The sequence below is a fragment of the Falco biarmicus genome, chromosome 3 (genome assembly GCF_023638135.1).
Source record: "Falco biarmicus isolate bFalBia1 chromosome 3, bFalBia1.pri, whole genome shotgun sequence".
Taxonomy (NCBI): domain Eukaryota; kingdom Metazoa; phylum Chordata; class Aves; order Falconiformes; family Falconidae; genus Falco; species Falco biarmicus.
This window is the reverse complement of record NC_079290.1, coordinates 47,290,424-47,307,280: the sequence shown is the minus strand read 5'-3', so window position 1 is coordinate 47,307,280 and position 16,857 is coordinate 47,290,424. Positions and strand designations below refer to the sequence as shown.

Here is a 16,857-nt window from a genome sequence, read left to right as displayed (position 1 = left end):
AATTCCTTTGTGGGAGCTGCCTGATGTACTTCAGAAAGCAGTCTGCTGTTGTCAGCCATGATGCTGTCACAATGGAGATGCTCTTCCATTTCATGTTCCATCTCCTCGTTTGGGTCTCTCCAGAATCCTTCCATGAGTAGTTTTCTTGCAGAGAGCAGGAGGAAAGAGTTCTTCTTGGCATCAGAAAAGTAATCAATCAAGATTATGCTGGAAATAAGCTGTCTTTTATCTCAAGAAGTTCCTGTGTCATTTGTAGATTGAAACACTCACTCCATATCACCTCCTGAACACACAGGAAAGACTTGTGCTACTGGACCTCCAGGATACAACTGTACATCTCTCAGGAGATGTGAGAGATCAGAACCATCAACAGGACAGGATATTATCCTCCAGTCACACAAAGTAATTTGACAGTGACCGTAACATTCAAAGTGGTAGCAGCACACTTGCATAAAAGCAGTATTTTTGTAGTCCTACCAGGACAGCTAGCTAGCAGAGATTTTCTATTGAAGCTCTGTATGACAGATTATGCACACTCAACATACTCCAGAATTTGGTCTCTAAAAGATACAAACATATTGGAGTGAGTCCAGTGAAGGGCCACAAAGACAATTAAGGTACTGGAGCATGTGTCATACAAGGAGAAGCTGAGAGAACTGGGGCTGCTTGGTCTAGAGGAGAAAAGGTTCAGGCTCAATGTGCATAAGTACCTGATTGGGAAGGTGTAAAACAGAGACAAACTCGTAGTGGTATCCACTGAAAGGACAAGAGGCAATGGGCACAAATTGTAAAAAACCTACATTCAATTTAAACATAATTTGTATTTATTTGTTTTTAAATTGAGTGTGAACACACACTGGAACAGGTTGCTCAGAGAGATGGTAGAGTCTCCAGCCTCAGAGATATTCAAAACTTGACTGGAGATGGTACTGAGTAACCTGCTCTAATTGACTTTGCTTTGAGTAGCAGTTCTTTCTAAGCTCAATGATTCTGTGAATTAGTAAAATCCCTACGGAGATGTACTTCTCTGGCAGATTTTCAGGTAAAATCCTCCTAGTGGTGTGACAAACCTGAACCTACTGATAATCCACAGATCCCACAGCCAGACTCTGCTTTCAACTTCCCTCAGCAGAACCTGTTTGCAGAGACACTAAAAATGAAAAACTACTTGCTCCCACAAAAGCTGAAGTTTGATATATACTGTTCATATGTATAATCCAGTTCTTTGCTCCAGAATCCTGCATGCTTAATGTTTCATAGTTAGGAAGCAAAAGTGTGCTGTTAGTATAAAAAGGCGAGGAGTCTGCAAGACACAGATACACCACACTAGTGTTGACTTTGTGAACAGTGTAATGTACATATGGACAGCACATTTCAGCAATATCTGATTTTTAATTAGTAACTTTATGTCCTGAAGTGCACTGTATGAGCAGAATTTCTGAGGTAGGACAGTTGCAGGTCTGAAGGGACAGTAAGACAAATATCTTCTTCATCAGTCTGAATTCTGACTTTCATCAGTCCATCATAAAGGCTATTTTTAATGCACTTGTTTTATTTGGTTTCTTGCCTATCAGTAGTAAAGTAGTGCTATGTAAACCCTTCTCCATTGGTAAACCTCTCTAATTGTATAGACAAAGAAAATGAAGGTAGTTTCTAGGCTATCATGGAAAAAAAAAACCCACAAACAAACCAACATTAAAAAACTCACCCTTTTCTTCATAATGTTCTTCAATTAAGTGCATGCTAATGCATTTTAGTCTTAGTTTGCAGGTGTTACTGATTGCCAGCAGAGTACCACGACACAAGGTGGGCTTAGCCAACATGTGCATAAGTGACATACATTTAAATATATTCCTTTCTCTTGTTTTGGATTTAGAAAAGTCAAGGAGGCTTTCAGTTTACTAAGTGCCCATTGTCAAAAAGGGCAAGGTCTCCTCAGCATATGTTCAAAATAAATGGATAGTCCTAAGAATAAAGTAAAACAAGTCTCTGTAGACACAAGGCAACCTGCCACCCAATTCAGAGAAGCAAGACACTGTTGCTCAAGCTATGGCTGTAATGATCCCATGCACTCCCGTACTTTCAGCATCATTCCTTTCTGAAATAACGCCAAGAGAAGCCCTGATTATACGATGTAATACCTTTGCTTTTAGTAGCTCATTGTCTTACTTGGCAAGACATTTGACAGTCCACCTAGACTGGCAGCCCTATGCTTTATAGCTACAAGTTTATTTGGCTTAGGAGACAAAAATGTAATATTGTTCTTAAAATGTTGCACTTAAAAGATACAAAGAACTCTACTACAAAGTTGCAGTCATAGTATTAGCTTTTAAAATAAATTGAACAAAAGTAGATTGGCACAAATACATAATTTACATCTTTCACCCTCCCTGCCCTGACATCCAGTCATCTGTGACTCCAAGATCACCACCTCCACAAATTAATATATTTCATTGGTTTTGCACCAACACAGCACATACTTTCATGTCACAAAACTTCCATTTGGATAAATTTGAATCTGTTGTTTCAGGAAACTCTTGAATTCCTCAGCTTACCAGGGAATGGTAACGGCACCAGCAGTACAGGCCCTCTTCATGGTTCAGTGAATGGCAGCAAGAAGTCAGGTCCACTAAAGGCTTTCCTGGCTCCCTTCCAAACACACATGGTTTCTTCGTCCCTTCTCCCCCAGAAGTTGTCAACTATTAGTTTGTGATGCAGGATCATATTTAAGGCATTATAACAAATCAATGGAACAAATTTCCATAATGAGGTGAGAAGAAAACAGTTCACTGGATTAAAAAAAAAACACGTTTGAGTGAAAGTTGTTGATTTACAGCAATTAAAAAGCAATTTCCTTAAAAAAATGTTACTAATGAGAAGTGAGGCACCTTAAGTTCATAGCTGCTAAAGAAGCAAACCTTTACCACCACCACCTTCAACAAGGTCCACTTTAGAGTTGCTCGTCTCAGAATTTTGTGCTTTTTCAGTCCTTCTTCGCTCGACCTTTGAAGCTATCCATGACATTGAAGACTCCCAAATAGTCCGCAAAGAGAACAGTTACTTTCACTGGTAGGATACTGTAGGGTAGGGGAGTTGAAGAAGAGAAAAAAATAACCAAACCAACAAACAGAACAGACATCAGAAGAGTTGTGCAGTTTTATCACAAAATTAAATTTTACCTGGCTAATACTGGCAAAGACAGTATACTCTCTAGAATATAGTACCACTGGTCCTCTCAAAATATCTATTGCACTCATTTGGCAGCCTGAGTTATTAGATCCATTTCCCAGACCAGCCTGCAACACAGTCGGGAGTGCCCTAATGCTGGAGCAAGACACCAGGCATGCAGTTACTAAGGAGCAGGCCCAGTCTCTACAGCACAGAGTAAAGCTGCACCCCAGTGGGGTCAGCGAGGCACAGTTAGAGATTTCTGTCATTGCTATGTGGTCCAAGGGCAGACTGAATCCCTGCAGAACATAATGAAAATTCACACCAACAAGTAAAAGCCTAGTCTGCACTTTTAGTCAAACGTATAGCTGAAAAATCCCTGGACAGAAAAAGAGTGGAAAAGAAGGAAAGGCGTAACTTACTGTCTCAAAGGTAATATAAAATAAAGACTGCGTGGTAGCAACAACATTTCTTGGTCCCTCCGAATAGCAGTGATTATCTTCTCAGCCACATATTCCGACTCCAGAACAGGAAGCAGACGTGGCCACCTGGAAGAGAAGACATTTCTTACAATAATACAAGTTGGTTTGGATTCCCATTTTACTCAAAATAAGTCTCAATTTTGCAGTTATTCAACTGAAAGAAATAAATACTACAAGTCCTATGAACAACAGAACTTTCATTGTGTTAGGGAGCGAGTGGCCATTGTTATTTTCCCTTTGTATGATCTATAATGAGACAAATCCATATAGTCCTCACATTAAGACACACTAGGCTTTTATTTGGCTCCTAAATTTTGTTATTATACAAGCATATGGAGCAAAGCTATGCCACTGATTTCAGGAGGTGAATGGGGGTTTAGAAACCAGAGAGGACAACTGGAGCATTTGACTTCTGCAGAGGAAAGGATACCAATTACATTTCAGATTAAATGAACAGTAAAGTACCAAGGGCTTTGCCATTTGGGTTGCCCAGTCGCTGGATAGCACTGTTAACACCCATCTGAAGCCCTAAAAATAACACAAGCAGAGAAAAGCGTAGCTTATGATTTTCATAAAGGAAATAGGAATACGTAACATGCTAAATATGCACGTTGCATAAGAACTTCATAAGAATTTACTCACTTGGTTCTACAGCCATCAAACATTCCTGTGTTTATGTAGTAAGGACACACAATTGTGGTTTTAACACCAGTCCTTCTCAGATCTCTCAACTCCAAATCAACTGACTCAGCAAAACCAACTGCTGCAAATTTACTTGCACAATAATCTGTAAAATAAAACAATAATTGCAGTTAAACATTTTAATTTACTAACTAAACTTTACTAAACAGGTTTAGTGAGTCCTACCATTGAACAAGTACACAGGAGCAGTAAGTTTTTGATGGTGACGAGAACATAGTTTTGCCCCTGTTAAGTAACTAGCCACAGTTGTGTGTTTGTGGGGGTTTTTTTTGTTTCGGTTTTATTAGTGGTTTTGGGTTTTTTTTTTTGTTGGTTTGGTTTTGGTTGTTTTTTTGGGGGTTTTTGTTTTTTGGGTTTTTTTTTTTTTTTTCAGTGTACAACAGCAGCACTGTAGTATAGAAATGATATATGTGCAGTACCTGCAGGAAATTACTGTCCAATAAGAAAATACTTTAGAACATAGTAGGAACTGTTTGCAGGATTAGGTTACAAAGAAAATTTGTGTTTGATGCAATTCACCCCTTTACTTCCCCTTTCCTAAATTGACCATTGTTCTACACTGACAGGCAGAGGGTTTCTCATTGCATCCCCTGCTATCACCTTTCCACTCTCCTCTGAACAACAGCAAATGAAATGATCTTTTCATACCAGACCTTATCTTTGAATCCATGCACTAGCTTCTTATGCATCAAACTCAAGCTTCCAAGACTCTCTCATGTGGTTTCAACCTGAAATTCAATTTCTCTTCATTATCGCTTCCTTGAAGCTAGATTTCTTTTACTGCTATGTCACCTTATTTCATTTTCCTTCCCCTTTGCATACATTTTCCAGAAATGCCTTCTGAGTTTGCCCTAGTCTCAACACTTTCTTTCCATCACTGTATGGGTCCTCTTGAATGAATGGCTGAGACACAGAGAATGCAAAATGAGGTATCGCACCTCTGCCTCTGTACCACACCTGAATTTTAGTAGTTCTTTGAGTCAGGGAAACCTGTACAGCATTCTGCTTAGCTTGAGAACATGCTGCAAGAATTAAAAAAGAAGCAAAACAAACAAAGTGTCCTTCTCCCCACCAAATACCTGCAGGTTAACAACATTGACGTTACCAGTTTCCAAATTTCTATATGGCTCCTAGATCCTTTAACTGCCTTGGCAGAAAATCCTGTTTCACAGCACTGCTCAGTACTTGGAAAACTCTTTTGAAAGGAATGATCTGTTTAAGATCATCTGGTTTGAAAGTATGACCATTTGCTTTACCTATATGCAAAGACCCAGAAACTCAAAATCAGGATTTTTTACAGGAGTTTAAATTGCAGAGTTTAAATCAAACTAATTGTCTAAGTGAACATTAGCTTTAATGCTCTACCTGAAAGACGATTGACTCCAGTCAGTCCTGCTGAGCTTGCAATACTAACCAAGTGTCCATGGTTAGAGGCCATCATTGCTGGGAGGAAGGCTTTGTAAGTCTGCAATGTAAGTTAGAGTTCCAATGAAATATTTTACTAAGTAAACTACATGCTATAATATTTTGAACTTGTCTTTTTAAAAAATTTTCCCTGCAGTTTAAATAAGCTTCCTCCCGTGTCCCACTATGGAAGAGGAGGGGGGGCGGGGGGGGGGGGGGGAAGAAAAAAAAAAAAGTTTGTTGTTTGAGCTCTAACCTTCAAACACTGCGCTGGGACTTTCCAGGCCCCACCAGTACCAGTACCACTTTCTCTCAGCTAGTTGTTAAGTTTCTTTCAGCCTAAAGCTCAGCACTGCAATATTTCAAAGGAGAATTAAATGTTTACTGAAAATTTTATAAAATGGCAAAAAAAAATTATGCCATTACATTCCTTTAATCTTTGTGATGAAATTTATTTATGATGAAACTGAAGCATGTGTTAATAACCCCTTTGCAGTTCTTTATGATAGGAACACCACATAGATGACCTGCCTTCCCTGGAAGGAAGAAAAAGCATGTGAAGTTACGCATTTTGGACAAAAGCCCCACTTATTAAGAGCATTGTCTGAACATGTAGTATTTCTTACCAAAACTACCATAACCACAAAGTAGAACACTAACAGAATTGAACAATTCTCTGTTACGAGAGCACCAACTTTTAGTCTGGGCCTGCTTCATTCATGTCAACTAATATTGAGGGATTGTACATATGACTAACTTCAGAATTTAGCAGATGGTAAACTTCAGTTCCTAAGAGCATTTCTAAATATGAAGCAGTTTTTCTTCCACCCACCTATGCCAGGAGTTCCCAAAGGATCCATTCTTCTACCCTTGTTCTGTTTTACAGACTCCCAGGCACAGAAGGTAATTTCTTGTATAATTTCTGACTGAACTTACAAGGACCTATATACCCTTTCATATTTTCCTCAATTCCAAAAGGTTAAATTAACACTAAAAACATGTTGAAAGGCTCTTTTGGTGTATATATGCAAAGTACAGATATTACCCAGAAGTGTGCCATTATGTTCACTTCCATGCTTTTTTCCACAAGTGAATCTGGACAATCAAGAAACTTCTTCCCAGTTACAATACCAGCGTTGTTGACTAGGATGCTAACATCACCAACTTCTTTTTTAACCTAAAACAAAAAGCCTCAAGATATTATATAATAAATACATGCTTTCCAAGTTTTATAAATGAAAACATATGAAATAGTGCACATTTCAACTAAGTTGACCTTACACATCCAAACACCTCAGGTTCTTGCATATTCTCACCCAACACATTTTTAGAGCTGAGCTTACAACTGGACTTACTCTGGGGCTGTGGAGCCCAACAGCTCCACACAGGCTTCTGCTTTCGACATTTCTGGTTCTTGCTGCAAATGTTCCAGGCAAGCTCTCTGCCATAGGGACTTAACTAATACAAGTATTTTGCTATAATAAATACAACTTAAAACCGACAAACAACTCTGTTTGTAGGGCCATTTCTATGCCATGTGGTGAGGCACAGTACATAGATCCTCAGGTGACTCCATCAGAATCAGGTACATAAAAATCTGTGTGAGGGCTGGAATATCTAAACTTTCACTTCTAAGGTTCCTTGCGTGATACTCAAATCCTGCATTTTCCACAGAGCAACCTGAGCAGAGCGGCAGCGTTGCCATATGACTTGAAGGCTAAAGCCAGCTTGCACAGTACTTGAATCTTCACCTGTTGGTAGTGTTAGTTGCCTGCATCCCAGCAGTCCAGGTATTCATCTCTCCCACTGCACAGGGCAGCAGCTACTTAGTAGCATCTTAGTATTTCAGGTATTTCAAGATTCATGTTGCTTTCCACATATTCCGCTTCTGACTGACTGTTAAACGCTAATGTATTACATAGTAGTTTTTCCACAAGTGGTAACTTTACTTGCATTCCACGGTGCACACATTAAAACACACTTCCCTACAGCTTTCCAGGGGAGCAGATGGAATTTTCTTCCCCCAGTGTGTTACAATTGGTATGGGCAAACAGTCACTTTTGATAAGAAGTATTCCTCATACACATAGGCAGTAAGAAAGACTACCTGTAAAATATTTCCTCCTTACAACCTTTTTATTTATTCAAGTATCTTAACTTCAACCAACTTTACAGGTCAGGAACTTAAGAGCTTACATTACCAAACAAAAAGGGTGGGTTTTTTTTACAAGTTTATTTCTCATGAAAACAGCCTAAAAGAATACTATCTCTCCATTGGTATTAGCACTCAGGACAACACAAGAAATGAGAAAACTGTAGGAAGGGTAGTAGTTTGTTATGAAAATTAAACAAAAGCTGTAGGATTCTGAGTAAAGGAAGATTTTTAGGGGTCATACAGTCACAGAAGGCAAAAGCCTTATGAGCTTCTGCAGGTGATGGTGCAGACAGTTGTTTTAGTGTATTTGCTTCAATTCTAACACTGTACCAGAATCCTTGAGGTGGTTCCCAGAAAATAAGTTGGCTAAAGAATAATACCTACACATTTTGTTCAGCAAGAGGAGTATAGTTCTCACTTTAGCTCCAGACTGAGAACTTTTATGAACAGACTCACTTGAGAGAGCAGCTATAGGCTAGCTGATATTAAGATACTGTGCTAGCTCTCAAAAGGAGAATGAAAATATTTAATGTAGTATTTGAAGTACAATTAATTAATCTGAGCTACCTGGGAAAAAGGAAGCAAGTACTTTAATTTGTGATTTCCAGATCAGGTGCTAAATACACGCTGATCAGTAGCTTTGGGAAACCATGCTGGGTTTATCCCATCTTGCCATACTGCTGCAGCTCACAGAACACAGCGTTTCCTTTGCTAGGTACCTATAGTGGCTGAAGAAAGCACAGACAGACCAGGTCTGTATAGCAGTAAAGAATTAAAGGATAATCTACCACATATCCTTTATTCTAGCTTAATTTCCTCATCTTCCTTGAACTTGTCCCAATCTTGTCCATGTTTGTTAATTACATAAGAGTTTAAAAAACAGAAAGGAGCCTTGGTAGGATTATATAGAACAGTTATTAATCAGCCAGAGCCCCTCTCCACCTCATTCACTGCAGACATTGTCTGTCTATTCCCCTCTCAAAAATTTGTCATGTAACAATTCCAGTATTTCTGAAGCAGTGCCACATGATCTCCATGTCAGCCTTAGACACATTGCTCTAGTCACCAACCTGAGAATGTACCCCTCAGTACACATTCAGAGACATAAATGCAATCGTTAGTAAATGATGCTTTAATACTGCCTCATATCAGATGATTTAGCAATTCTAGAAGTCTGGACCAGTACCCCAAATCTAACCTTTGGGGCAAAGAACAAGTATCTGAATAAGTGGTCATGTTTCTTTTGTGCAAACAGAAGACAGACAGAGGTAGGGGATGTGGTATGTACAGTTTATAACTTGGTGATTGGAGCATTCTGTTGATGGAAAAGGGAAATAGTGGCAAAAAACTGAACAATCTCTTTACCACCTGTCTCTGCTCAGTCTAAAATATATTCACACTCTGAATAGAATTCAAAGCAGATTTGAGTGCCTTCTTGCAACCCAGGCAAATAATTCCAGCTTTACAATACCTCTGTTCATGTTGCTTCCCTACTAACTAGATGTGGCAGCTCTTTCCTCAGTAAATGGCTGTTTTAATTGCATTCTCCCCTCAGCATGACAGAGCCAAGACAACCAGCCCTTCCAACTTTCTGCTTTGAGGCCAAGTACAAAAGACCTGTACCAAGCCTTTTCCCTAGCTGTTGGGGGCTGGGGTGGATAATGTCAGCTTTCCAGAGCTCTAAACCTCCCCATTTGTACAGTGCAGGAAAGTATGTTACAGGTGTTTGCATTAAGCCTAGGTAAGGCAAGCATTATGCAAACAGCTCATCTGGTTAAACATCTTTTTAAGGTATAAACACTCTTTCTTGCTTGCTTTGGCAGTTATGCCCTTATATTGAAGTTAGTAGCGAGCAATTCCCAAATATCATCCCAAAGCATCTACTCTTTAATCACAAACCCCTCTGTAACTGCCTACAAAGCTGGAAGAAAGCACTGGACGTTTTACAAGCAGCATGAAATACCACCAGGAAATCTGCTTCTACTGTTGCTCCTCTGCACAGGAAAGATTCTTAGAAAAGTAGAAAACTGGCTGCAAACCGTCATCTTTACTAGCAAGAAAAAACAATGGATAAGCAAAAAAATACCATGCAAGAGATACCCTGGAAGTAAATGTGAGCCCAGATGCAATTTTGCAACATGATAATGACAAAAAGGCTTTGTTTCTTCACAAATAAGAAGATCAAAAAACAGTTTCTTTTCAAAGCCCTAGATTCTTTAAGTTTAGCTGAACTCAGGGGAGGGAGACATAGGTCAGAGAAGGCCACATCCTTTTTGGGGTTGGGTACTTCTGGAACAGGGACATCAGAAACAAGTGTTAAGCTATAGCTCATGATAGCTAAAAGCTGTCCTTCATCCTGTTAGTACAGTAAGGGAACACCACCACCACATCTGCAGAGCTTTTTTGTTTTCTTCCTACTGAAATGACTTTTTCCCCTTGTCTCTCTGTGTGGCTGATGAAGTACCAGAAGCAGGTATTTAAGGTCCACATACATTTCATTCTGGCTTTGAGACTGTTTTACTGGGCACACAGTTTTCAACCATATCCTGCCCTGCCTACATGCACTCAGTTTGCTACAGTCTTGCAAAACTCCAAGTCATTGTGTGAAGCTGAATCACAGGGAGGGGCGGGAAACAAAACCTGGAGCCCTCCTGTCCCATATTGCAAAGGGTGACACTGAACACTATGAGCCAAAATCTACTTCACCGCATCATGTAAACAATGCCACCAAGCAATAACTAATACTAAAGTCTTTTTGTTACTAATAAGACAGGAAAGTTGTCTGCATGGTTCTACATCAGTTGTCAGCAGGACATGATATTTCTGAAATAATGGTAGTAGGAGATTTTCTTCTATGGGGATCAGGAGGCAGATTATTAGTGAATCAGCTGTTAGTGAACTGCTGACAGAAGATTATAAGTGAGGCATCATGCACTCAGACCCCCTTACCACTTGTTCACTCCTGTCTACGACTATTTTGTCATCCCTAACCTGTCACACACATATGTACACACTTATCTTTTCATATTTGGCCAGAAAGGCTCCGATACTGCTTTTATCCATAGGGCTGAAGCGCAAGCCCTCAAGTCCTCAAAAAAGAACATTACTTTCTGTCTTCTTCATTCCTGTGTCCTTCACACTGCAATATTCCCCCCTCCTTTACTCCTTCCAGTCCATCAGGATGCAGTTACAGGCCTGTGGTGAGGCACATGCAATTGCTCTGCAGGGACAGCAGATGTGCAACTCGGCTGGCATTATGGAGCTGCAAGGGGGACCAAGGGTGACCAGCATTATGAGGATATAAAACCAGCAGTACCAGCCTCTAGCAAGCTCCAAGTCACACACAAGTTTCACTTACCAGAAAGTTTGTTCTAGCCATTTTTGCAGATAGAAAAATGCAGAAGGCTAGAGCTTCTTAAACATTATTCCGGCCAACAGATGTTTCTGAAGACAGCTGAGGTTTTTTTTAAATTCATCCTCAGACATAACACTTACTGTGGAAACTTTCTAGATCAACAGTTAAGTTTAGCAATGTTTTAAGCAAATGAAAACAGGTTGTTATAATGGAAACTGTTAAGCAATTTTAGCTTTTGGCAATTCTACTAGTCTGCCTAAAATATCTAACCACATGCTATATTTACAAAGCTCTTCAGAAAGGAAGAAAGAAATATTTAAGGCTTCAAGATACACTCATTAATTCTGATAAAGCAAGTCTGAAAAAAATCTATTCACAGCTGTGGATTTATCTGTAAAGGGGATTAACTGCTTAGGCAGTTTCCAATGTACAGTCTTCAGGGTTTACTTTTGGTAAAAGGCTGCCAGAACTTGGAATACTGCTATAGCTTCAATAAATTGATTTTTCTGTACTTCACCAGTAAGTGCTTGCCTAGTAATTGAATGAATCAGGAGTTAGCCAGCTGAAATGGGCTACTGACAAAAAAAAGAGAACCAGCTCTTTTTATTTTTAAAGGAACAGAAGTACACAAGTCAACTCTAAAACTCAGTATTCTTGAAATAGGTAGCATGCACAATACATTCTGAATTAACTTGAATCTCTTGCTTTGAGGTCACTAAAAATTAAATGCACATGCATGCACTCAGAGTAGTGTCAAAGCCACAAGTAAGATACTTTACCTGATCAGCTACTCTGTAGACATCCTGCCTTTTGCTGCAGTCACAGATGTAACAGTGTATTCTCGCTGCTCCATTTTCTCTGGCCAGCCTACTTGTCTCCTTGAGTCCCTCTTGATTGATGTCCCAGAGTACCACTGTAGCTCCAAGGCTAGCAAATTTTAAAGATAACAGTTTTCCAATGCCACTTCCTGCTCCTGTTATTAATACGATTTCACCACTAACATTCTTCTTCCGTCTAGGCACAATCAGGAACACTAGCGACTCCAGCAAGTAATAAACAGTAAGTCCGATTACTTTGAATGTTTCCAGCAAGAAGTTCATCTTGAGGCTGTTTCTTCAGATACCTGATAAAAGAAAATGTTTACCAGATAGAATAAACCATAAAGATAAAAAATGCAAACATCAATATTTCAAAGCTGAAAGGCATTTTCAGATCCATTCTAAATATTTTCTCTAGTCTGCTTCCGAGCGTTGTCTGAAAAAAAATAATATACATATAGGCTTACATCTGCACATCTGACCCATTTGTCCTGTTTCTGTATCATCTTCAGGTTGCTCCTACTCCCTTCCAGAATGCAGCACACAACTGTTTTACCATTTGGCAGAGGCAATAAAACCACTTGCCATCACCTGCTTTAGAAATTCCCCACCCCTCACATCACATGTTCCCATCTCTGCTCTGACCAAATGCATAGTCAAAGTCACAGTCTCAACCCTCCTGAAAAACTGCCAGTATAGGGAGCTTCAGAGTACAGTATGCTTATACATCTCCAAAACACACTAGGCAAATTATGGCTTTCACAACTAGCTTTTCAGCTACTAGCATTACCATTGTTGAGGAAAGCCTGCTTTTGCAACTGAACAAAATCTTTTGCAAAGCTGTTAAGTTTCTTCCCTTCACCTCCCTGCATTAAAGCAAATGTTACGGGCCTGAATCCTACCATCTCAGGTATGCATTAAACTTCACAGACTGTATTCATAATAGTAATGCTGACACCAAGCAGGCATTTAAGTCCTTGAAGGAATGTTATTTATTTCCCAGCATACAAAAACCATGCAAGAAATGCACCCTCAGTCAAAGCAGGTTTTAGTCTCTGACTAATTACGGTGTGATGGATTAATACCTTCCTTCTCAGCTGAAGGTAAAGCACACTGGCACTTACACTTCAACCTTTAGCACTACACCCCCAGTTTGATAACATCTCTTGGTTAACATTGCTATCTATGTGTATAGGTAAACATGTTTGACGAGTGCCAAGAGATAAGTTACTTGGATCTCTGCTGCTCTGAGCAAAGATTGTGAGATTTAGCAGGTAGACATACACAAGTTATCATGAGTCTCAGGTTTTGTACGTGGGAAACAAGGTCTGTCCTGAAAAGGGATAGGCCACTGCTCGGGCAGAGCTAGCTATTTCAGGAAGTTTTCTGGCAGAAACATTAGGATATCTTAAAACTATTCCAATAACAGGAAAGCATTTATCAGACGCATAGTAGGTATGGAAAAAAGTTGTTCTTTCTGATAAAGAAAAGTCATAGGGTGAATGTTTTCTGGTGTGAAGGTATGCAGAGGTTCTGGCACAGATGAAAGGCAGTGACACCAATAAGAAATTTTAGAAATATCAAAACAGCACAGGAACATTTTTCTAGAGCCAATATTGACATTATACAGGAAAATTATTAAATTTCACATACATCAAAAAACCAGCGAGTTTTTGGAAACACAAGTTCTTTGATGGCTCTAAGACAGAAGCAACAAATCTTTAAAATAAATTCAGTTGTTGAATGTAACTTGATTACACTAACTTAGTGCACTTAATGTAACATACTCCATTTGTATGAAAGAAGATCGGTATCCCCAGGATAGATAAGGATGTTTTCCCTATGGAAAAACAAGAGGTAATTGCCTTGAAAATAGAATAACAGTTTGACCTAAACTCAGTTTAGAATTTACATCAGTAATCTATTAAGTAAAATAATAATGTATTAGGCTTGCATAGGGCAGAGGCATATTAGATCTTAGAGAAAGTACCTACTTTATCTTAGGGAAGTAGACTTGGCTTAGGCATACAGACCACAGGAGACTTCCTTAGAACACCAGCCCCACATCCCTCAACAAGATGCCTAGTTTCCACTGACACGTCTCTCGCCTAACCCAATTTTGGTGGGGCCAAGAGCTCTTCATTCTCACTGCATTAGCACTGCTAATTACACCAGCTACTGTGACCAGGAACGTCCACATGGACAATCGAATTTGCTAACTGACTTGGCTGATTTGGGCTTCTCAACTAACATGAGCAGGGATCTACTTACAGGTGCATTAACCCAGGGTACCATTGGCACACATAAGGCTTCAGATCCCTTCTGATGCCGAGTATTGTTTTTTTAATATGCCTACATTCACACAGACCTAAGCGTGGAAGGCTTTTACATCGCGAAGTATCAAAGGCTTTACAACGGCTTACCATACCGGTTCCTTTCCAAGCGCCGGTAAGCTCGCCAGCACCGCCGGGCTGGCACCCGCACCAGCTCGCGGCTCTCGCAGGCTGCCGGGGCTCCCCAAACCACCGACAGCACCGAGGCTGGCCTCCGACCCACCGGCCTCCTCTGCTAGCCCAAGAGATCCGAGGCTGATGACAAGGCACCTAAGCCGAGCTCAGCAAGCACCTGGAAGGCTGAGACCTCCCACCCCTCCCCCCGAAAGCGCAGCGGTCCTGTAGCCAGCGGCCCGGGGGCCGAGGCACAGCAACGCCCTCCCCAGCACCCGCATGCCGCCGGGCAGCTCGGCACGCCCGGCCTGCCGCCCCAGCCAGCGCCGCAGCTCCCACGCCGGCAGGCTTCAGCCGTGGCGGCCAGCCCGCGGGACCCGGCCCGCCGCCCCTCGCTCCCGGGGCGGGACGCTGCCAGCACGGCTCCCCGCGCCGGGCGGCACCGCACCTGCCCCGGCCCCCAGCGCACGCCCCCAGCACCGGGACCCCCGCGGCCGTGGGTACCTCCGCCTGCAGGGCTGAAGGGCAGAGAGGGCACCCCCGCCTGCCCGGCGTGGCGCAGCGATAGGCGGCGCCGGGGCGGGTGCGAGCGGCGGGCTGAGGCAGCGGGAACGGCAGGGCGGAGCGACACGGCCCGGCCCGGCCCGGCCCGGCCTTTATGCCGGCAGCCCGCCCCGGCGCGGCGCTGACCGGATGCCCGGGGGCGGGGCGGAAGGGCTCCGCGGCGGGAGGGAGCTGGGCCCGGGGCGGCCGCTGTCTGCTCGGGGCTGCTGGCCGGCGGGGCCGGGGCCGGCTGGGCCCGGGGGCGGGCGCTGCCCTCCGCGCCGGGTCTGGCGGTGGGAGGTTGCGGCCTGGGGGGCGGTGAGGGCGCTTGCCCCCCGGAGTTCGTTGCTGCGGCCGGCGGTCGGGCGAGGGCTGTGCGGACGGAGAGCTCGTCGGGCGGGGGCTCCCGGGGCGGCTCCCCCCCACTTCCCCTGAGTTTTCTTTAAAAAATACCCGACAGTGGCTTCTCGGTTTTGCGTGTGAAACGGGGACGCTGGGAGGCGGTGGGTTTCCCCCGGCTGCTCCGGACCCGTGCGGCGGGGCTGTGCCGGAGCCCGCCCGGGTGGTCCGCGGCGGGAGCAGGACCCGGCCGCGGTTCCGGAGGGTGGTGCTGCGGGAGAGGAGGGGGCGATTTTGCCTTCGGGAGAAACTTGGAGAAACCCGTTGGGTAGTAGTGGGCTTCGGGGCGTGCAGGGCTTAGGGAAGCCTGAGTGGAGAAGGCGCTGTGCTCGGGGTGGTTTGTGCTCCGTGCGCTTGGGTGCGGAGAGGTGCCCTGGGCCGCCGGGCCCGGCGGCAGGAGCCGTGCGGCACTAGCAGGGTTTCGGAGGGGCATGCATGGTCCTTCCAGCGTGGTGGCCTTTCAGGGGAGCGAACGAGACTTGAGCTTGCAAAATGTGTTTTCTAGCAGTCGTCAGAATAGAGTCATGAGTTTGGTAATTCAGTGAAGTGCTCTGTGTTTACTGCTATAGATACTTTAATTTCTTAAAGCAGTATAGTTTTGGAGGGTTTTTTTTAATCTCATGCTCATCCTTATGCAGCAGAACTCAAACTGTAAGGCACTGAACGTTCACAACTTCAAGGAAAGTCTGTATGAGGAGAGAATGTGTAGTACCATCAGAAAAAATATGACTGAAGGTGTTTTCTTAGCACTGAGATCATCAGTATGCCCCTTTTCAGACTGGTGTATTTGTGTTGCTGTTACATGTCTCTAGATGTATCAGAACCCAGCCTTCCGAATGTTACTTTCATCTGATGAATTAAGCAAATGCTTACGAAACACTGCATTTAATATACTGCATAATAAAGAATATGAAACAGCAATTCATGTTGCTTTCTTTAGGCAGCTTTAAAAATCTGCCGTTTGATCCAGTAATCTCCAAAGAAATTTTGAGAACTCACTGTGCACAAACACTTTCCAAGGAGAAAGGATGGAGAGCACGCTTAGCGATACATACTGGTGAGGGAGCATGTTGCTTCGCTTGCTTGCTTGCCTTGGAACAAATGGCTCTCCTTAGTCAAAAAGAGCAGGGGTTTGAAAAGTGCTGTGCTGTTTAAGTAAATACTTTTCTTGCTTCCCCTGCACAATCTATTTAAAGTATTGCTGTAATAGGTCAAAGGTCTTTTATTTCAGGTATGTAGTTTTGGGTCAGAGTCTAGACTCTTGACTATAGACTCTGCTGCACCCTCAAGATCTATTCACAGAAGAGAAATTAACTGCTGGATTAGAATATTTTAGTGGGAGTTAATCTATTATTGTATTAATACAGTAAATTTAGGAGGCTAAT

At 42.5% G+C, this 16,857-nt stretch overlaps 1 protein-coding gene across 2 annotated transcripts; it reads right to left on the bottom strand.

The window, feature by feature from the left end:
- Positions 1-801: 801 nt before the first annotated feature.
- Positions 802-15,210, bottom strand: LOC130146272 (epidermal retinol dehydrogenase 2-like). Of its 2 annotated transcripts, none has more exons than XM_056332257.1 (7): positions 15,035-15,210; positions 12,045-12,388; positions 6,802-6,933; positions 5,718-5,817; positions 4,293-4,437; positions 3,591-3,716; positions 802-3,077 (listed from the first exon to the last, which is right to left on the bottom strand). In XM_056332257.1, the coding sequence occupies exons 2-7, from the start codon at positions 12,363-12,365 to the stop codon at positions 2,984-2,986; spliced, it is 918 nt and encodes a 305-aa protein (XP_056188232.1). In that variant the 5' UTR covers positions 12,366-12,388; positions 15,035-15,210; the 3' UTR covers positions 802-2,983. The 2 variants fall into 2 exon arrangements, with proteins under 2 accessions (XP_056188232.1, XP_056188233.1); XM_056332258.1 differs by lacking the exon at positions 15,035-15,210 and adding an exon at positions 14,507-14,611.
- Positions 15,211-16,857: the final 1,647 nt, after the last annotated feature.

Excerpts from the sequence above, each read along its gene's own strand:
- LOC130146272 (XM_056332257.1), bottom strand. The coding sequence starts at position 12,365 with ATGAACTTCTTGCTGGAAACATTCAAAGTAATCGGACTTACTGTTTAT. Across the intron at positions 5,818-6,801 it reads ACATAATGGCACACTTCTGG|ACTTACAAAGCCTTCCTCCC; the intron begins GTAATATCTGTA and ends CTTACATTGCAG. Across the intron at positions 4,438-5,717 it reads TGGAGTCAATCGTCTTTCAG|ATTATTGTGCAAGTAAATTT; the intron begins GTAGAGCATTAA and ends TTTATTTTACAG.